The 22,749-nt window shown below is 34.1% G+C and overlaps 3 protein-coding genes across 3 annotated transcripts; all 3 read right to left on the bottom strand.

The window, feature by feature from the left end:
- On the bottom strand, positions 1-1,378 carry LOC123663613. The gene is made up of 2 exons (XM_045598284.1): positions 1,340-1,378; positions 1-1,179 (listed from the first exon to the last, which is right to left on the bottom strand). Exons 1-2 carry the CDS (start codon positions 1,376-1,378, stop codon positions 1-3), a joined length of 1,218 nt encoding a protein of 405 aa, XP_045454240.1.
- Positions 1,379-3,353: 1,975 nt separating this feature from the next.
- LOC123663612 (extensin-2-like) lies at positions 3,354-3,950 on the bottom strand. The gene has a single exon (XM_045598283.1). The coding sequence runs from the start codon at positions 3,948-3,950 to the stop codon at positions 3,354-3,356; it is 597 nt and encodes a 198-aa protein (XP_045454239.1).
- A 2,120-nt stretch (positions 3,951-6,070) lies between these two features.
- LOC123663611 (ionotropic receptor 75a-like) lies at positions 6,071-22,324 on the bottom strand. The gene is made up of 10 exons (XM_045598282.1): positions 22,243-22,324; positions 21,271-21,413; positions 19,964-20,111; positions 18,500-18,699; positions 17,509-17,645; positions 16,255-16,416; positions 14,635-14,825; positions 13,586-13,800; positions 12,425-12,628; positions 6,071-6,379 (listed from the first exon to the last, which is right to left on the bottom strand). Exons 1-10 carry the CDS (start codon positions 22,322-22,324, stop codon positions 6,071-6,073), a joined length of 1,791 nt encoding a protein of 596 aa, XP_045454238.1.
- Positions 22,325-22,749: the final 425 nt, after the last annotated feature.

The following is a 22,749-nucleotide window of genomic DNA, read 5'->3' as shown; positions in this document are numbered from 1 at the left end:
TCACATCAAGAGGAAATAATATTGCATTTGTTGCGGCAGACTCTCTACTTCCGGTGTTCTGAAATGAGATTTCTCTGATACCGTGTACGTCATAACATGATTGACGCTCGCCATACCCGGTTCCTCCTCGTGGTCTATGTAGATCTTCGACGAAATCGTCTCTTCATATTCTTCGCCGACTAATTCTGGTAATTCAGAGGATTCTGGCTCATCAACTGAGTATATTATCGACATCGGTTCTACGGAACAGTATGGCAAGTATTCCTGATTAGGATTAAACGAAATGTAGTCGTAGAAATTTAGCCGAGAGCTTACTGGCTCCTTGTGATGGTGATGGGATGGAGGAGCTGGTATTTGTGATTCGAACGGGCTGTTGTCATAATAGTTGTAACGCAAGAATGTGTTGTCGTTCCCAGAACTTGGTTCTTTGTAGGATTTATTTTCTGATGCTTTGTTGATAGGATAATCAAAAGATGTAGCCAGTTTGATTGGTTCGTTTTTATCAGCACGATCTACAAGATTCTGTATGGCATCATCTTTTTCGTTGTCGATGAAACGTGCAGATTCGTTTCTTTTGGTAACGTTTTTTAAATCGTATGCATCTTTGAGAATGTCGGACATTTCTTTCGCTTGTACATTTGTAACTAAAGCGAGCTCAGAGAGTATTTCTGGATCGGGATTAAATTCGATTCCGAATTTGTCAGCGATTTCTTGAGCAGACATCATTTTCTCGATGGCTATATTCTGATATTCGTTATTTGATTTTATATGTTTTAACAATCGCATAACCAATTGCGTACTGTCCATTGGGGTATCGAGCGATCTCTTTTTTCTTAATTTATTGTCTTCTTGTTCATTATTGACATTAGTGATAGATATAGCGTAAGAAAGAAGATTAGCCATCTCACTTTGTATACATTTTGTTATTTGTTCTGCCATATTTTTTATGTCTTCGAGTTGCTCTTCTGCGCTTTTGTTAGACAACGCAACTTGAGCCATTTTAGTTGAAGAGGATGTCGGAAATATATTGCTGTTAGATCCTAAGAACATGTCCATCCAGTCTATCGATGAAGGTTCGGTTCCTTTTTGAAAGTCATCGCTCACCGGTTTTACTTTTAAAATTTCACGCGTTTCACTTGAATTGTCTTCGGTCTTTGCAACTGTCTCAGAATAAGAGTTCTGAAAATTTAATGTTTTTTTATTATTATGAGTCTTTCATTTTAATTATGAGTCTTTCATGAAGTGATAAGAATAAGGACAGAGTAACTACTTCAAGTAATGAGTCAAATTAAGTTTCCGAATTATTAAATGTACAATAGATATTTAGGATTTTATTTACCTGTATCAACAAGACTAATACAAAGTAGAAAGGCGTCATGTTGAAGAGTGTATGTTCTTCGAAATAAACAGACCATATTTTTATATAAAAGTTATCGTTACGTGAGGAAATTATTTTTTTATGAAATATAATAAGTTCCGTGCAATAATTGTCACACGGTATGATAATACGTGTCTCAATGATGAAAATATTGCGTAATTTAACACTAATAATATATTAAGTAAAACATTATCAAAATATTCATATTATTATATTTAAATTTAGTTACACCACACAGCCAGATCACAACTAAATAATACTGCTTTCAAGCAGTGCTTTGTTCCTGTGGCGAGTAAGGTGACCAGAGCTTGGAGGGGGGGTTGAGGATAGGGTCGGCAACGCATATGCTTGTTTAAAAAAAGTACTTGCAGCTGTGAGAAATTAAAAAGACTTAAGACCAAGGTTGTTGGGCTCCAGTAAGTTTAAATAAATACAACATTGAAATAGATTTTTAAGAGAACTTTGAGCGGAGCGTTACTGACAGCATTTGTATGTATTGAACGTATGATATGAGATCGATAAAGTGATTAAAATTAAAGACTCATGGTATTAGAATATATAAAAAAAACTACTAAATGATACTAAGATGATTATGGCTAAATTTAAACTGCTGTCATTGTTTCAAATTAAAACGAAATAATTTATAATGTAAATACATCTATACTGTTATTACAACATTACAATTTAACTAGGAAAACTGTATAATATTTTACAGGCACACGTAGTGATATAATACTAGGGATTATCTACCATTTTATTACTACTGTTTGAATATAAAGTATCCTATGTTACTTTTAATACCTCCAAGAGTATGTGTACAAGGTTTTATGATGTTCGGAATATTAGCAGGGATGTGAGTTGAAATGAATGTAACATTGAGTTAAATTTTTGAGAGTAGAGTCAATAATTGATTGATGTCTATAAAAATTATACAAATATAAGCGGACTCTGCAGACATTGTTCTACTCGGAATAGCAGCTTAAAATTTGTTTGCTGACATACAGACAGCGACACCTAGCGGGATCGATTTTATTTTCAGACCATCCAGGAACCCGTTGAAATGCACAAACGAAATTTCAACCAAATCAGTTCAGCTGGGGTAAGTGTTGTTAGGTGACAAGTACGCGTAAAGAAGCATTATATATACTTTGCGGTTTATTTCCAATAACCAACTTTTTTTGTAGTGATTTTAGTGTACTGTCTTTTAACTACAAAAATTTAATTGCATGATATTGTAAATATGTATATTGTTTACTAGCTGTGCAACACAGTTTTACCAGCGTTTACATGAATAAAAAATAGCCTATAGCCTTCCTCGACAAATAGGCTATCCGATACAAAAAGAAATTTTCACTTGGAACCAGTTACTCCTGAGATTAGCGCGCTTAAACAAAAAAAATCTTTTGGCTTTATAATATCAAGAAACATGTAGTATAGATTAGGTCGCAAAAATTGTCGTATTTAATAGAAAAGGTTTGGTTATTTCATATCTATCTAGATGGAAGGTACTCGAGTGAGGTAAGCACGATTTTTCCCGCATAAATACCGATTTCACTAAATTCCGGGATAGAAAGCCTATATGTTGTTCCATAGGCTACTCTATTTTCTAGTGAAAGTCCAATAATAATCGGTTCAGTCCCATAAAATCGTTTGTTCGTGTTGTAGTTTCGTGAAAATAACTATATGCACTTAAAAAAATACAGTTGTTTTGAAATGACAGACAAACTTTTCAGCTTTGTAATATCAACTAGTACAAAGTACACGCATAGTGTCAGGTACAATAGGAATGAAAATTTGGTATATTTCTGTGTTCTGTTTCCTAAGCCTTAAAAATACTAGTAGCCTTATAAATACACCGAGGGAAAACTATGTACAAAATAAAATACAAGAAAACGTTGTATTCACATCTTTATTAAATACAAATAAATTAATAATTATAACAGTAATATAAATTAAATTACTTGATAATTATCGTTTATGTCCAAGCATAATACGGATGAGGGGGTAATTCAGGGTGCTTTGGATAATACTGGGGGGGTTGATAAGGAGGGGTTGGAAGATATTCTGGCGGGGCTTGGTACGGTGGTAAGTGGTAAGGTGGTAAAGGTGTAGGCGCGGGAGCTGGATAAATGGGCTTGTGTTGAAATGTATGTGAACGATATTCAGGGTAATGGGAACTATAATCCCAAGAATATGGAGATGGTGGAGGATATGGCGGGGGCAATGAATGTTGAGGGGGAGAAGGGTACGAGTAAGGTTCATAATAATGAGGCATTGGAGCTTTCGGTGCTGCAGCCGGATATCCTCTGTAAGGATCCAAAGGTCTAGATGATTCCAAGTGATATGGACCTGGTGCTGGTGATGGTGGTGGTTTTGGTGGGGCATAGGAGAAAGGATGCGACGCCACCTGTGGTGGGGATACGTATATCACCTGTGGCGCTGGCATGGTGTAACTAGTAGGGTAGGGATAATACGCCGCTTCGTATGGAGGGCTGGCGTACTCAGTGGTTGGTGTATCGTTCGATGGGTTCTCTACTGGTGTTGTCGACGGTGCAGCTGGAAGTTCAACCATAACGGATTTGTTATTATTATTATTATTATTATTTATTCACATGGTCGTACGTTTCGTTGGCGCAGTTTGCAGTGACCCTGCTTTCTGTTCCGGGGTTTGAGAGTTCGATTCCCGCCTGAGTCTTGGTGTAATATTTGTGTTTATATATGTATTATTTCTATATATATTTATAAAAAAAAAAAAAAAAAACTATTTAGCTATACCAGTCGGCTGTTACCAATAACACAAGCATTAAGTTGCTTACCTTCTGAAGAGACGTTTTTATGTTATAAGATACGAGTATATTAGTTAAAAGACGAAATGTGTATAAGCCTATTTAATTGTAAGTCTAAAAAGTTTATTCTCAATATCAAGGATCATTCGTGATTTAAAAAGTTTTTTGTAATGGATAGCCAAGAAAGTTGTATAGATATTTCTAGTTTTTCATGCATGCTTTCATTTTAATACGATCTAATAATATTTTCTAATAATATCAATTTTCTATCGATTCAGCCGGTAACATCCCGCATCCACCCGTCATGCTCTCTATAAGAGAAGGTTGGAGATTTTAATATAAATAATGATATTTCAACTTACGTGAAGGGTACAAGGAACTGAGCATTTGAGTGATTCGATCATTAAGTGATGCCAACTGAAAAAAAGTAAGAGTTGTTTTATTACATATATATTTTAGTAATTTTTAAATATATATTAATTTCAGGCTAACAAATAGCTATCCAACGCAAAAAGAATTTTTCCAAATAACTTTTCTGCTTAATGTTATTAATATAAATAGCTTCAACTACACTGATTAATATTTTTTGTGTCTCCAACAGTCTACACGACATTGGCGAAATGGTAGTCAGTTGAAATAGCAGGTTGATCATTTTTATGCTGAAAAATAACAAAATCTTTGGAGCTATTTATGACACAAATGGAGGAAATTTGTCATCAAACTTAGCTCGGAGATGTTGTTACGCTGTATATAATATATCACAGATATACATACTACGAATAAAGCGAAAAAATACACAAATAAATTGCTAAATTACAATATATGAATATTAAATATTGAATATTAAAATTAAAATTTAAATATATGAATATTAAATATTGTGTCATAATACGATAAATTAATTACCTGCGACTTTTGCATTTCGTGACAATTGGCCGTAGTTGCGTAACAGACTCCGACAGTAAGGATGCATATTCGTATCAATAACTTCAGCATATTTACGAAATAACAGACTCGAACAATACCTTACACAACATTACTTTTACTATTACTTCAGACCCGATATTTAAATGAAATATAATCGATAATAAAATTGAATACGTGATAATTTATGTACTTTATATGTAGATAAGGGTTTCTGATAAACCGTGTCATACGTGCGTGAGGTTTATTATGAAAAATACATTTGAATTAAGGCTTTGATTTTATTGACATTTAATAACTTAAGTTTATATGTTTGTAACTTATTGTTTACAAATATAGTATTACGTAATACATGCGTATTACATTAATAATTAGGTGCTAAAGTAAGCGAAATTTTTAATAAATGTTACATTTTTGTTATAATAATTATCGTAAAATCTATAATATTGAATTTTTTATCATAATTTATTATTAAGAAAAAGGCAAATAGAAACGAATTACTAGTTAAATTACATTGAACCAGCTGACAAAACTAAATAAAGCTAGATGTAGGCGGCTTCAATTCGCATGAAACATGATCCTTTTACGATGGTGTAACTATTTTAATATTTACGTTAGATACTTGATGGGTTCGTAGGATCGATGTTGATCGGGGGGTTACAAATAAATAATTAAATAAATATTTATAACATACACACACGGTCATCTGTTCTTAAAGTAAGCAACTTGATGCTTGTGTTATAGGTAACAGCCTACTGGTATAGCTACACATTTTTTTGATAAATATACATATAAATAAATGGGAATCGAACCCACATCCCCCGGAGCAGAAAGCAGGGTCACTACAAACTGCGCTAACGGGATAGTCAAGTCGTATTTGTATGAACCATACAGTTCTTGGCCGTAATCTGTGCATTTATTTTTGAATGTGTTGATTGTTTTTCCTGATCTTTGGATACAGGGTTCATTGCATCGTTTAGAACTAAATATCTATTGTATTAATCAAAGGAGATGACGGAACATTTCTTTTGCGTATCCATTTCATTAATACGATCTCCATTCCTAGTAAGGCAAGTGAGGCAGCGGCTCCAGACAATGTGAGTATTAACACGGGAGCAACATCGCCGATGTTAACCCTCTCGGCTAGTAAGGCAGCGCGGCAGGGGGGAGGTTTGATGCGAAGACGAGACACAAGACGCTTGATGTGTCCCGTCTCGTGCAACCGAGCTCCAGCTACTCGGAATGTGTTGGTCCATTGACCGTGCTTTGTTGTTGTTATCCATGTTAGTATCTGTAAATTGAGATGCATAAAAATTGTTATGTATCTAGTATGTAAATAATAATGTAGAAATAATTTACTAATATTTTATTATAATTTGTAACAGGAATTGACACAAAGAGAACAGAATCAACCGACATATTAAATTATTTGACATAAAGCAAGTTAGTTTATTTCCGCTTCTCAAACTCGGAACGTCACACCAAATAGTGATGTCTACTAACACTCTCCCTTGTTATTTAATTTAGAAGTTCAATCGGTTTGGTGGTCGTCGAATCCGGGTACTACGACGGGGTTCAATTTCAGCCTGTGTAGTAGGAGGTATATCTGGAGTTGCTTGAGGTGTCTCTGGCTTGTCCACTTCCGAGGTTTCAGTGTAAGGTATAGATTCCCTTCTTGTAGCGTTAGCATGTGTAGTTGTAAGGTCTTTTTCAGGTAGTAAGTCTTTTCCAGGGAGTAAGTCTTTTCCAGGGAGTAAGTCTTTTCCAGGGAGTACGTCTTTTCCAGGTAGTATGTTCTTTCCAGGTAATAGGTCTTTTTCAGGTAATTTTGGTGTATATAAATTTGCCACTGATTCTCTTGGTTTAATCAGGTAAGTATCTGGTATTCTAAAGTTATTATCTAAGCATGATGTCTTTATGATTTGATCTACATGTCTTTGATGTATTCTTCCATCTACTTCCACTTCATAATGTAATTTTCCTTTTCTATTTACTATGTTACCAAATTTCCATTTATTACTGTCATACATTCGAATTTGAACTTTCTCTCCTCTTTGAAATTCCTTGGTTACTATTATCTCTTCATTACTGTTGTTTCTTAATTCCTGTGGTCTTTTTACTAAGTCAATTCTTGTTCTGTATATTCTTTTAAACATCATTTCACCTGGGCTTAATCCTGTAGTACTGTTAGGTGTTTTTCTATACATCATTAAAAATCTTTGTAATTTATCTTGTATAGATCCCTCTTCACTAATCATTGCTTTAAGTTTATTTTTAACAGTTTGAACATATCTTTCTACTTGACCATTGGTAGAAGGATGAAATGGTGCTGTAAATTTAGCTTGAATTCCATTTTCTTTTAAGAATTTTTGCATTTCTTCTGATCTAAATTGTCTTCCATTATCCGAGACTTGCGTTATTGGTAAACCAAATGTAGTGTATAACTTCTTTAGAATATTTATAGTTGTTGCAGCTGACATAGAATTAGTAGGTATAACTTCTAACCATTTAGTATAGGCATCTACCACCATAAGAAAATATTGGTTCATGAATGGTCCGGCATAATCAATATGAATACGACTCCACGGTTCCTTAGGGTATTCCCAGCTGTGTACAGGTACCTTAGTCGGGTTTTTACGCATCAAACAGCATCTCTTGCATTGTTTCACCATATTTTCAATATCTATGTCAATGTTCTTCCACCACACATAGCTTCTTGCTAAAGCCTTCATCTTAACTATACCCATGTGCGCTGTATGTAATTCTTCTAATATTTTAGGTTGTAGTTTCTTAGGTATGACGATTCGTATGCCATAAAATATACAATTATTCTGCAATGAAAATTCATGTAGTCTAGTTTTATCTTCTCGTCCTGATTGTATATCAATATATAACTTCTGTAGTTCCGGGTCAGTAGCTGTAGCTACCCTTATCTCTTGTAATGAAACTGGTATTTCTGAAATCTGATTTAAGTAGAAAGCTTCGTCATCTGTAAGTGTATCATTCTTTTCATTTTTATTTGTATGTTGTAGTCTTGAAAAATAGTCGGCATTAGCATGTTCTGCAGTCTTCCTTAGTTTTATCTGGTAATCAAATCCAGCTAAAAAGTTAGCATAATGTACAAGTCGTATGGCTGTTGTAGCAGGTGTAGCCTTCTCTGGGTGTAAAATTCTAGCTAATGGTTGGTTGTCTACTATGAGAATTATTTTTCTACCGTAACAATACTGAAAGAATTTCTTCAGTCCCCAAACTAATGCTGCGGCTTCTTTATCTAACTGGCTGTAACCTTTCTCTGCCTTTGTAAGAGATCTTGACGCGAAAGCTATTGGACGTTCTGATTTATCCGGCATAATATGTGACAACACAGCTCCGTATCCAGTTGGTGATGCATCAGTGGCTAATGTGACAGGTAAGTTTTCATGAAATGGTACAAGTACTTTTTCTCCGCAGATTTCTTTTTTCAGTTCTTGAAATGCTTGTTCACATGATGTTGACCAAGTAAATTTTGTATCTTTTTGTAATAATTTGTATAAAGGATTTAGTTTTGATGCTAAGTTAGGTATAAATTGTTGGTAGTAATTTATCATTCCCAAAAATGTGCGTAGTGAAGAAACATCTGTTGGACGTGAACTATTCTTTATATCATTTACTTTATCTTCTGTAGGGTGTAGACCTTTTTCATTTATTGTATGTCCTAGGTAAGTAACTGATTTCTGAAAAAACTGACATTTCTCTCTGTTTAAGTGTAGTCCACATTCTTTTAATTTGTCAAATACCTTCCTAATTCTTTGTAGTAATTGTATAAATGTACGTCCTTGTAAAGCAATGTCGTCAAAAAAACAAACTGTACCTTCCATTCCTTGAAGTGTTTGATCCATGTATCTCTGCCAAACATTTGGTGCAATTTTCACTCCGAACATTAGTCTTTTCACCTTGTATGTACCCTTGCATGTACTAATAGCTTGCATTTCTGCTGTATCTTCATTAGTCTTCATATGCAAATAAGCTTGATTAATATCCAGTGTGCAAAAATATTTTCCTCCACTTAACTTTGAAAATATTTCTTCAACACGAGGTATAGGGTAGTTGTCATTTTCCAAATTTTTGTTTAATGTAGCGCGATAGTCAGCACATAAGCGCATTTTTCCATTTTGCTTCAAGACAGGAACAATTGGTGTTCCCCACTGTGAGTATGTGACTTTTTCTAATATTCCTTCCTTTTCTAATCTGTCTATTTCTGCTTCCACCTGATCCTTCAAAGCGAATGGTACTGGACGTGGTTTTAAAAAGACTGGAACTGCACCTTCTTTCAATTTAAATACTGCTTGATAATCTTTAATTTCTCCTATTTCTTCAGAAAATAGTTCTTTGTATTCTTGTATAATTTTTTTCAATTTCTCAGTAAACTCTTTTTCTGTAATATCATTTTCTTCTTTTTGTAGTGAATTTATGTCAAATTGTAAGTTTAATTTCCTAATCCATTCTCTTCCCAATACAGGATCAACTTTTCTATCAATAACAAAGATTCTTCCTATGACTTCTGTATTTTTATATTTGATGTTTACATTACAGGTTCCCCGTGGGTAAAGTATTTCTCCTGTGTAAGTTTTTAATTTAATTGGTGTAGTTTCTAATTTAAGATTACTGAAATTTTCTTTATAATATTGTACAGAGCATGTAGTGACTGCTGCACCTGTATCTAGTTCTAGTGTATGTAATTTCCCGTTCAGTTGTAATGTAATATTAAATTTATCATTTTGTATGTTATTTTTGTAAAATATTTTATGTATTTCATAAATTTCATTAGTATCTTCTATGTACTGTTCATTTACTAGCTCTAGTTGTTTTTGTTCCCTTAAGCAAACTGATTGTATGTGTCCTTTTGTTTTGCATTTCTTACAAAATAATTTATCTTTTAATCTACACTGAGTCGCTGAATGGTTTTCTTTTCCACAACGATAACACTTTATTTTCTTTCCTTTTTTAATATTTGTATTGTATGTATGACTTTTATATGTATTTGTATTTTGTTTGGATGTATTGAAATTCTTAGTTTTCTTTGATATTTTGTTTATATTTGGTTGAATATCCGTACACATTTCTTTTGTTTCTACTTTGGAAGTCTCAATCGCCATTGCAATCCTAATTAAATCATCAAATTTTGTAGAAGAAGATTCTTGTAATAATCTTTCTTTAATTTCAGAGTTACGCAGCCCTCGTATGAACTGTACTCGCAGATGTGTTTCAAAAGTACTATTTTTACAATTATTACATATAAAGTTACATTTTCCGCCTATTTCTTTTAATCCAGCTACGTAGTTAGCAATGCTTTCACACTCATGCTGTTGCCGTAGACAGAATTTGTGTTGTTGAGCAACTTCACCGGGTTCTGGGGCAATATGATTCCTTAGTAGTTCTACAAGGTCATCATAGCTTTTTGATTCTAGACACTCAGGCGCTGTGATGTTTTTCAGTACTTGGTAGTATTTAGGGCCAATACAATTGAGAAAAATTTGCACTTTAATTGTAGCACTTGTGACACCTTTCAAGGAAATATAATTTTGAAGTCTTTGTAAATAAGTCGAAAATGATTCATTGTTTTCATCATAAGGTTGTAATGTGATACCACTAACCGTTTTATCACTGGTTTGTAAGGCTTGTTGTAATTGTACTTGCTGTAATTGCATTCCTCGCATCGTTTCCATCATTTGGGACAAAACTTGCCCTAGTTGTTGTCCCATTGCGGCGTATTATGTACGTACGTATGTAAGAGGAAAAGGAATGTGTGAAGCGGGTTATCATCACAGGATTTGGAACCCTTGGAACAAGGAAAATGGGTGTATAGGAGCACGTGGTAATATCCGCTGCTCGCGAGGTTACTTATATTCACTTTTTTTTTTTTGTAATTATTAATCTTTGTCGTCAATCCCATCCTCGTCGCCAATTTGTTATGTATCTAGTATGTAAATAATAATGTAGAAATAATTTACTAATATTTTATTATAATTTGTAACAGGAATTGACACAAAGAGAACAGAATCAACCGACATATTAAATTATTTGACATAAAGCAAGTTAGTTTATTTCCGCTTCTCAAACTCGGAACGTCACACCAAATAGTGATGTCTACTAACAAAAATAAAAAAATATATATTGTTTTTAACCTGGAGGTTACTCAATTCGACCGTATATATGTTTTTTTATATATGTTCGGCGATAATTCTGTCGTTTATAAACCGATTTTGATAATTCTTTTTTTGTTGGAAAGGAGATATCCCTAGTTTGGTACCGTGATGGGATCCCAGAGAAATCGAGGGATGATGGGATCCCAGAGAAATCGAGGAAAACTCGAAAATCCGCATAACTTTTTACTGGGTGTACCGATTTTAATGGTTTTTAATGTAATCGAAAGCCGATGTTTATCATGTGGTCACATTTAAATTTAATCGAGATCTGATTACAACTTTTGGAGTAATCTTAGATAATGCGTATTTACTTGACTATTTTTCGTTGTGTTACTTGTCGATATAATTGAAGTCGGTTTTTTTATTTGCCAGCAAACACAATTATTGAAGTTATATATCTTTGGCGCGTCAGGGAATAATGATCACCAAAAAAAACCGACACCCTAAGTTAGCTAGCCAATGAAGTATAACTTCTTACGTGCGTACATAAGTACATTCACACTTTTTTCCTTTTTTTTGATACTAAAACATGAGAGATTTGAACAAGAATCGAATGAATAAAATTCGGCGCCGGCAAACCGGTTGTTTACGTGTTCTATATCCGCTCAGGATGGAAATTTGTATTTACAAATATTTCTTTGCAGTTTAGATGTCCATCCTTGTGTATTTCCCCACCGTGCCCCAGAGCGGTAAGTGACGGTACCGGTTGTTATCATAAAGTAGGAAATATAACCGTCAACCCGCAGTAGAGTAGCTTGGTGGTTTAAGCTCAAATCTTTCTCCGACACGGAGAAAGAGCCCTATGACCAGCTGTGGGATATTACAATGAATCGTAATCTATAGAAATAAATAAAATCGGAGTGTCTGTTTGTAATATTAAAATGACCGCTTTTTACTAAATGCATATGGATGTATACACGGTATATATACTAAAATAGCATTTTTAAATTTTTGTCTGTCGGTCTGTCTCTTTGTTCCGGCTTAATCTCTTAAACAGCTGAACTAATTTTGACGGAAATTACACTAGCAGATAGCTGATGTAATAAGGAGTAACTTAAGCTCTTTTTATTTTAAATTTTTTAATTTATATTTGTTAAATTCCACGCGGAAGAAGTCGCGGGCACAGCTAGTTATAAATAAAAATATCTTACTTCGGGAATCGTATCAATGTACTGTAGCTTGCAGAGTTGATCGTCAGTGAATGTCTTCAGATGCGGGTACAGTTGGTTGTATTCTGTGTGAAATGCCGTTTGACCGTCTTGAATGAGACTCACACCAACGTGTATATCCTGGTAGAATCTGGATGTTAATTTCTTTTTCTTTAAATATTCTAAATCTTCACGATTTGTTTCCACCTATAATTAAAATGTGCCGTTTTTAAATAGTTCGGGCTAGATATTTGTTATAGATTATCAATTGATTAGTTAGAAGACATGCGTCTGGATTGATTGAATAAAACTTGTTTTTAAGTTTGTCTTAAAACTTCACAAATAAACCTAAGACAAAAATATTTTGAACTTTAAAACAGAGTATGTTACTGTTACTGATATATTTTAGCTTGTAGTTAATTATTATACATACTAAACAAATAAATAAATCACCACTCTTAGGGGACCCAACTGATATACGATAAATCCTGTACCAAGGATCCAGGAACACATAAAAATGATTTGAGCACTAAAGTCCAAATCACGACAAATATAACCCTATCCAACTATTTACTAGCGGAAATCGAATACGCAACCGATAAAGTAGTAATCTGTTCTGTGACCACTTCGTTTCTTTCTCTTACCCCTCCTACAGATTCATATGCTTTGAGCTTACTTCGTATGACATAATATGAGGTTCGTCATATGAAATTTACAAGACCTGCCTTGAATTTATTATTATTATTTTTTTGAATGTTACATTTTACTGCACAATGTCTCTTGCAAGAAAGATATAAATATATTTTGGTAATATATTTTATTTAGCTGTGTGGCTACGGCAGTAAAGAATATAGGCACCCCCTCTCTTCCCGTGGGTGTCGTAAGAGGCGTCTAAGGGTTAATACAGTTTCACTAGCACCTTGGAACTTAAAAAGCCGACCGATAACGGGATAACTATCCAACTGCTGGCTTTGAAATACACATGCCGAAGACTGGCATCTTCAGTGCGACAAAGCCAGCCCTACGGTCACCAATCGACGTGTGAATTCACGTCATCTTTGGCGCGAACTTGTGGAGGCCTATGTCCAGCAGTAGACCGCGATAGGCTGAAGTGATGATGATGATGATGATTATGCTGACTCAGACATATTTTGTATAACGTACGTCAAACATCAAATATCGCATGTAATCGTAGTCTTCTGAAGCGATAGCATATTTAGAGTCCCCCAATGAGCGTAGTGAATCGGGACCACTTCTGCCGGCGCTCATGAGTGCAGAGACAATTGCAGAAGTGTAGTAGGCGTGAATGAGCATAGCGGATATGGACAGTACTAGGAAATTCCACCTTCCAGATATTCCTTCCGGAACAGCACTAGCGTCTGTAAACGAAAATGTTTATAAATTCGTCTTACATACAAATGTATTAAAAACTGATATATTTTTTTTTTCAAGTACCAACATCAAGTAGCAGAAATAATAAATAAATAAACAATAAATTCTTCATTAGACCAAATACTGTACATTTTCATAATCCGCCAAACTGTATTTCATCTGTATTTCAATTTGTAGATATAATATTTTTAATAATACTAGTGTTATATCTCTTTTTGTCAATGTTGTGACAATTTAAAATGTTGCGCATTAAAACTCAAATGTAGTATGCTTTTTATGTGAAAATTGTAATGTAGCAACTATTGTTTGTCCAAATGAAATAAATAAATAAAAACTGCGTGACAGTTTATCGGCGGAGTGGTCAGGTACGTTTAATTTGTTTATTATTTAAAAAATATTTTGTAATCAATATCGTTGATGTTAAGTAGTAAAATAAAAACAAATTGAAAATTGTTGTTGGAAGAAATGTTTTTTTTAAACGATTAAGTCAGCAAACAAGAGTACGGCTCGCCTGTGATGGTAAGCGATTACCGTAGCTTATAGACACCTGCAATACCAGAAGCATCGCAAGCGCGTTGCCGAACAAATCCCCAATCCCCCAGGAGCTCTGGTCACTTTACTCACCAACAGGAACACAATACTGCTTGAAAACAGTATTATTTTGCTGTGATCTTCTGTAAAGTCGAGGTACTTCCCCAGTCAGGCTGCTTTATATTTTGAGCAGGAAATTCCTGCTGTGCCCTACCTCAGTTATATTTAGTTTGTTGGTAATTATTAAAATATAAACAAATTGTTTTTCAAAGGATCCAAAAGATTTTAACCTTGTTGCAAGAATGTCGCCAAAGTAGCCGCATACGCTCCTTCTTTTTCCATGGGCGTCTTTGCAGTAACACGCTGAGCTAATGCCAAAACCAGAAAGAGACAGAGGCAGCACCACCAGACCGCTGGAGCGAAAGGTTCCAAAAACATGTTGCTGCTACTTTCTCTTTCAGCTAGATACGTAAAACCCACACTAAAAAGAAAATAACTTAAAGTTTTACAACTTCTTTGTATGTTATATATATTTATAGAAAGTTAATTATTGAAAAAAAACCGACTTCAATTGACATCGACAAGTAATAAAATGAGAAGTCCTCTCGTGACCATGGTTGCTGTAAAGTTATCCGAAACGTCGGGCATCTAAGAAAACTAAATAAACCGTGATAAAGTCCGAAAAAATCGTTTCGTCAATAATGAGTGAAATTCGCGTAAACACTATAATACATTAAATAAAATTAGAAGTTAAATACGCATTATCATTACAGCCTATACAGTCTACTGTTGGACATAGGCCTCCACAAGTTCACGCCAAAAACAACGTGAACTCATGTGTTTTGCCCATAGTCACCACGCTGGGTAGGCGGGTTGGTGACCGCAGGGCTGGCTTTGTCGCACCGAAGACGCTGCTGCCCGTCTTCGGCCTGTGTATTTCAAAGCCAGCAGTTGGATGGTTATCCCGCCACCGGTCGGCTTTTTAAGTTCCAAGGTGGTAGCGGAACTGTGTTATCCCTTAGTCGCCTCTTACGACACCCACGGGAAGAGAGGGGGTGGCTATATTCTTTAGTACCGTAGCCACACAGTACAATTAAATACGCATTATTAGAGCTCAAAAATTACTCGTCAGATTTCGATGAAATGAAAATAGATCTACATGATATGTATTAGCTTTCGAATGAAAATGAATCATCAATATCGGTACAGCCAGTTAAATATCAAGGTAACACATATTAAAAAAATCTGTCGAATTAAAAAATCTCCTCCTTTTTAACCGACTTCCAAAAAAGGAGGAGGTTCTTAATTCGACTGTATTTTTTTTTTAATGTATGTTACATCAGAACTTTTGACTGGGTGCAGCGATGTCGACAAATTTTCTTTTAATCGAAAGGTGGTGTGTGCCAATTGGTCCCATTTAAATTTATTTGAGATCTAACAACTACTTTTTGAGCTATATCTAATAATGCGTTTTTACTTGACGCTTTTTTCGTCGACCTACGTTGTATTATACCGCATAACTTTCTACTGGATGTACCGATTTTGATAATTATTTTTTTGTTGGAAAGGGGATATTTTTAGTTTGGTACCATGATAAGAAAACTAGGATCTGATGATGGGATCCCAGAGAAATCGAGGGAAACTCTTGAAAATCCGCAATAACTTTTTACTGGGTGTACCGATTTTAATCATTTTTAATTTAATCGAAAGCTGATATTTGTCATGTGGTCACATATAAGTTTTATTGAGATCTGATAACTACTTTTTGAGTAATCTTTGACAACGCGTAGTTACTTGACTATTTTGTCGTCAATCTACGTTGTATTACTCGTCGATGTAATTGAAGTCGGTTTTTTTTCGTTTGCGAGCAAACCCAATTATTCGAAGTCAGTTAAAATAAGGCAATTTACTGAAAAGGCCATATACTGGAGACGTAGTCTAATTTTGCAAAGCGTTCAGGCATCATTCGTAGAATGCCACCACCAAGATCTGATCTGCCATATTTTAGTTCAAGCATCATACTGCTGTTGTTTACTTCTGTACTCCATAGCATGGTTGGAACTATGATTTCACTGAAAAAAAAAAATATATATAACAATTGTAAATAACAATTTTAATATCTACAGTTAGTTTTGGCTATGCCGATTCTCTGGGCAAAAAATGCACCAGCCCTCTTGTTACCAATGGAGGCAATAAATCACATACAACCAACACCAAAACTATCTGTAAATATCTAGTTCTTAAGTTGTGAATTATAAATATGTATAATGTTTAATAAACTGTTGTTATCATTTTAATATCCATAATGATGTTGGCGTAATTTGTAGTGGCTCTGCTTTCTGCTCCACGAGTTGCGGATTCGATTCGTGCCTGAGTCTGGGTGTAATATTTGTATTTATATATGTAATATTTCTATATATATTTATCAAAAAAATAATTATTTAGCTATATCAGCCGACTTTTATCTATAACACAAGCATTAGGTTGCTTAGCGTAGGAACGGACGACCGCGTGTGTATATTATAGATTAGATTTATTTATTATTCATTAATTTCATGCTTGTGTTAATAAAATTGAAGGGTTCAGTAAAATGTCGTCAAATCTTCATTGAAACTTTTATCATTATGCTTAACACAATCTCACTACTTTTAATAAATTTAAAACAATTCGTTTACGTTTTAAGGCTTAACGGTTTTTAAAAAAAAGGTGCAAAAAATTTAAATACTCAAGATCTTTCCTAGTCTATGAAAATAAACTAAGTTTTTCGACAACTTAAGGATCGTAAATCTCTTATAAAAATAAAGTTATCACAGGTGGGACAAAGCAGGAAATATCCTGCTTAAAATCCGGAGCAGCCCGACTGGGGAAGTACCTCGACCTTACAGAAGATAACAGTTGAATAATACTGCTCCTAAGCAGTGTTGTGTTACTGTGGTGAGTAAGGTACCAGGTAACCAGAGCTCCTGGGGGAATAGGGGTAGGGTCGACAATGCCCTTGTGATGCTTCTGGTGTTGAAGATTTCTATAAGCTACGGTAATCGCTTACCATTCGATGAGCCGTACGCCTGTTTGCCGACCTAGTTATATAAAAAAGTTATACAAATGCGAAGGATAATAAATAATAGATATTCTAAAAGAAGATGGCTTAAAATGAAAATGCTCACGTTGCGTTCAGCATTTCAATGATCAAGGCCGAAGAACCATATCCGCTTCGTACGCCTGAATCTCTTTCACGTATCGACATATCCATTAGGTACTCTAAAAACGTACCATTATAGGTGTCCTCTGAATATGATCCTAGCTATCGACATAATAAAATTATTAAATTGTCAATAAACGATAAGCCATGCTTAATGTTGTTGCTATGTTAATACAAAGTACTGAAGATAAAATATTATGTTTATTATTTCTAACGTCAAAAACATTGATTAAAAAAATAATTGGTGTTATATTTAGAACTAGCTGTGCCAGCGACTTCATCCAAAAGTTATTGTTCAGTTCGCAAAGTTATAAAATAAATAAATTTCTAAAATAAAAGCAGCCTAAGTTACTCCTTATTACATCAGTTATCTGCCAGTGCAAGTCCTATCAAAATCGGTCCAGCTATTTCAGAGATCAGTCGGAACAAACAGGCATACATACAGACAGACAGACCAAAATTGTAAAAAATATTATTTTGGTATATATACCGTGCATGTATCTATGTTCATGTAGTAAAAAGCGGTTATTTTAATATTACAAACAGACACTCCAATTTTATTTATTTGTATAGAAATTTAGACCCATAACAAAGAAAAATATGCACATTTAATTAAGTGTTATTATGTACGTTGTTGTTTTCAAATTTATTTAAATTCATTAATAGCTTCAAATTAGTGAACCTAGGCTATTCTACGTAATTTGTTTTAGGATGGCTATCGCAGACTGAATTCACGCGTACGGTTAGGGACGAATCTATCGTGCATGGATCTGATTAATCCTGGGAAATGCACTATCCAAAAGAAAAATATATTAATATATAATTTTTTTCAATTTGATTGTAGTCGTTGAGATTAGCGCGCTTAAACAAACATTACAAATAAATAGAAAAAACAAATAAACAAACAAATTATTTAGCATTAAAATATTAGTAAAAATATTAGTAAAGATATCTACCGGTGTAGCAATCTTCAGAGGATACTTTCTTAAGTTTTGACGTCTCAAAATTCTATCTCTTCCATGCGTGGCTTGAATACCATCTTTTAGGTCCCAGACACCCCAAGGATGTGCTGACGCTCCATGGAGTGGGTGAATGTATATATCTTGTATATAAAACGATGTGTCTTTTAATGTATTTGATTTGTTTTTCGTTGTTCCTGGGAATTTTGATTCTTAAATTATATATCTCCCATTCGGTCAAATATGTCTCTACTTCCCGACTATGGAGAACAGTTTTAAGATAAACTGGTTTTATTTAGGAGATGAATGCAAAAAATGAACAATTCAAAGTCGATTTTGAAGCCTTAATAAATTAAGTAATTTTGATTGATTATTATAATTGTGTTTGCAGGCAAACGAAGAAAAACCGACTTCAATTATATCGACAAGTAATACAACGTAGGTAGACGAAAAAATTGTCAAGTAAATACGCATTATCAAAGATTACTCCAAAAGTTGTAATCAGATCTCGATGAAATTTAAATGTGACCACATGATAAACATCGGCTTTCTTTTAAATTAGAAATCATCAAAATCGGTATACCCAGTAAAAAGTTATGCGAATTTTCGAGAGTTTACCTCATTTTCTCTGGGATCCCATCATCAGATCCTGGTTTCCTTATCATGGTACTAAACTAGGAATATCTTCTTTCCAACAAAAAAAGAATTATCAAAATCGGTCCAGTTATCGGAGTTATACCCGAACATACATAAAAAAATAAATATATATACGGTCGAATTGAGCAACCTCCTCCTTTTTTTTGAAGTCGGTTAAAAATTCTTCATGATTAATGTACCTATAGCCTTTAAAACTACTTATTTTTGTCAAGCAAAATGTTATCTAACGTTTTTATTTTTTCGATAATGTATTGTAATCATCTGATTCTTGAATCCTGAATTTTATTATTGAGTACTTTCTTACACTTTAGGTATTCGGGAACGGTAAGCAAGAGAATTCCGAGATAAAAATTTGGCTATTATGTTACTCCACAACCTCCTCTATCTTCCAGTGAAAGTCCCATAATAATCGGTTCAGCGGTTCCGAAGATTAGCCCAGACAAACGGAAAGACAGACTGAGAGACAAAATTTTAAAATCGTTTGTTTGTCTTTTAGTACCGTGTAAATTACTGATTGGGTTGTCTGGAAGAAATGGCTAAATAGCCATAAGTCCGCTTATTGCACTTCACAGTCTGTAAACGTTTTTAAATGTGTTTATTGTTTAAAATTTAGTTGTGGTGTACAATAAAGTAAAAATAAATAAATAAAATACTAAAAATAAATAAATAAAATACACTTGAAAAAACACAGTAATTTTGAAATGACAGACAGACGCTTCATATAATCATGTGTAATCTGTCGATAACTAGTAAAATTTGACTTGAAGACTTAAAATAGTTTTAAAGTATTCAATTTATTCTTACCTTGTACAGCTTTTGGCATAGGGGTCCGTATGAGAAGTATATCGGCATCATATCGTACCGTTTTGATTGCTTCTGGTAGATCTTCACCCACTACCACCCATTTGTACCAATGGGAAAAATAATTTGGATTCACCTTAGAAACGATTTTCTTATAAAAACGACTTTATTTTATAACCGAAATATTATGTTATCAGAATAATCATAATTGATTGTTGAACTTTTTAAAATTTTATTAAGAAACATCCTTGCACAAGCTTAATCTACAAGACTTTTAAGTCATTTTAATGATAGTTCAGCTGGTTATCTTATAACAATATGCAAGTACTTTTGAAATAGAATAGTCAACAAAATAAACAATTTCTATCTATATAATTATGTAGGTCACGCTTTTAATAGTACCAAAATATCAAAATACTAGCTGGGTCTTGCGCTAATTTTTGGATAAATGCACTCAAATATTTTCAGCCTACAGCCATTTTTTTACAACTAGGTCGGCAAACAAGGGTACGGTACACATGATGGTAAGCGATTACCGTATATAGACGCCTTCAACACCAAAAGCATCGCAAGCATGTTGCCGATCCGCGATCCCCTCAATGAGCTCTGGTTACCTTACTCATCACAGGAACATAATACTGTTAAAAACCAGAATTATTTAGCTATGATCTTCTGTAAGATCGAGGTACTTCGCCAGTCGGGCTGGTTCAGATTTTGAGCAGGATATTTCCTCCTATCCCTTCTTCAGTAAATAAGCTATCCAACAGATAAATAATTTTTCAGTTGGAACCGTAGCTCCTGAGATAACCGCGTTCAAACAAATACACTTTTTTAGCTTTATAATACTAGTATGAGCAACAAAAAAACTTGGTCGACATCTTCTTTTACATTTAAATCATGGTTTAAGTGACCGAATTTAAAAACTTATACAACGTGTTTCAAAACTTACGTCCTTCCATTTAACCGCGATATCAGAATAGTTGAACATGTAAATACACAAAAAGCGGACGAAGTCGCAGGTACAGCTAGTTATTTATAAAATTATCGTTACGGGTACGTCAGTGTTGTTTTAATGACCAAGTTACCTGAGTTTTACAGTTAAGTCGGTTATTTATTACTAGTTTCCCACGTCTTCTCATTTTTTTAATTTGTCGATTTTAAAATTTCATAATAATGTATCGTATTCGTAATAATGTTTCAGCTAGGGTATTCTCTGTGTATCTTTAAATGGCCCTAAACGGAAGGACACCAGTTTGATAACACGTTGTATACTTGTCAATTTTGTTAAAATACAGTTTTCATAATAGAACCTCATTCAGTGTGTTATTGTGAGCTGGGACATAGAGCACTCCTTGTACATGACTTTTGACTGCCCGATCGAATCCTTCCCCACCACACGAAAAACTTGTCATTAGATCATGCTTAAAGAGCTCTCGAGCGAATTTTACTCGTTCTGTTAAAAGAAACAACAAATCTTGAACGTTTTGATTCAAGTTTAATAATATATATTTTTTTATATAACTAGATCGGAAAACAAGCGCAAGGCTCACATAAGTGATTACCGTAACCTATAGATATCGCATCATCAGAAGCATCGCAAACGCGTTGTCGACCTATACCCGACCATCTCCAGGAGTTCTGATCACCTTACTCACCACATGAACACAATACTGCTTGAAAGCAGCATTATTTAGCTGTGATCTTCTGTAAGGTCGAAGTACGTCCCCAGTCGGACTGCTCCAGATTTTGAGCAGGATATTTCTTGCCTTGCCTTCCTTATAAGCTTCTCAACTTGTTAAATAGTGTAAGTTACTCGTATTCTATCATCATCATCTTCCTGCCCTTATCCAACTTATGTAGGGTCGGCACAACATGTTTTCTTCTTCCATTCCTCTCTATTATACGTCACTTATTATTCGCGGTTACTCCTTTCTTTCTCATATCCTCACTCACACAATCTATCTATCGCTTTTTTGGTCTGCCGATCGCTCTTCGTCCTTCGACATTCATCCCTAACATTCTTTTACCAATATAGCGTTACTCTTAGTTAGTTACTTTTATTCTATGTTATAACGACTAACGAATACAATTAAAAATAAATGAACTATACATATCAATAAATGTAGTGACATAATTAAATGCGTTATTATATCTTCAGCTTTGTAAATATTATATTTTGTATTAGCTTAGGAGAAAGAGCCTAATAATTTTCTACGTTAAGATTTCAGAAAAACCGTTATGACAGAAATACGGAACAGAAAGGCGTTCTAAGTATGTCTTACCTGATGCAGGCCAACATGCCAAGGTTATTATACTACCGACAACTTTAAATTTAAACAAAGCGGCTATTGCGTGAGTCAGCATTTCCAACTTAATGTTTTAGAATATTACCGTCGACGTTTCTGTATTTTCTTTACTTTGATCATATACTCAGGTATGCAAATCAGAGTCTAGCTTTGTTGGTGTAGGTAGAGCCTTTTCAATTCAAGTTTATTAAGAATTCATAAAATATATTGCTGTAAGTGTGGAAATTTTCTTCACGTACACGATTTTTTTGTTTTAATGTGTTATAATATAAATAATATTTATTAGAAAATATTTGATGTAATATCAAACTAACATTTGCTCTTTCAAAGTAAAATTGCTAATAAATGAATACGACAGCATTAGAAACACATACACGTTATGTGAAATAATTTCGTATGTGAAGACAAAGCAAATTTGTTTCTCGGTGATTCATAAAATATTACATGCATTTGAGTCGTCGAAATTGCAGACCTGACTTCAAC

This window comes from Melitaea cinxia, chromosome 20 (assembly GCF_905220565.1).
Source record: "Melitaea cinxia chromosome 20, ilMelCinx1.1, whole genome shotgun sequence".
NCBI classification, from domain to species: Eukaryota; Metazoa; Arthropoda; class Insecta; order Lepidoptera; family Nymphalidae; genus Melitaea; species Melitaea cinxia.
Note: the sequence above shows the minus strand (reverse complement) of the source record. Positions and strands in the feature narration are given on the sequence as shown.

What these genes read in the sequence shown, in the direction of transcription:
- LOC123663613 (XM_045598284.1), bottom strand. Translation starts at nt 1,378, where the DNA reads ATGACGCCTTTCTACTTTGTATTAGTCTTGTTGATACAG. An exon ending in TATTAGTCTTGTTGATACAG is followed by an intron (nt 1,180 to 1,339) that starts GTAAATAAAATC and finishes TTAAATTTTCAG; the next exon opens with AACTCTTATTCTGAGACAGT.
- LOC123663612 (XM_045598283.1), bottom strand. Translation starts at nt 3,950, where the DNA reads ATGGTTGAACTTCCAGCTGCACCGTCGACAACACCAGTAGAGAACCCA.
- LOC123663611 (XM_045598282.1), bottom strand. Translation starts at nt 22,324, where the DNA reads ATGCTGACTCACGCAATAGCCGCTTTGTTTAAATTTAAAGTTGTCGGT. An exon ending in TATGCCAAAAGCTGTACAAG is followed by an intron (nt 18,700 to 19,963) that starts GTAAGAATAAAT and finishes CAAAATTCCCAG; the next exon opens with GAACAACGAAAAACAAATCA. An exon ending in ACATTGATACGATTCCCGAA is followed by an intron (nt 6,380 to 12,424) that starts GTAAGATATTTT and finishes CTCAATTTACAG; the next exon opens with ATACTAACATGGATAACAAC.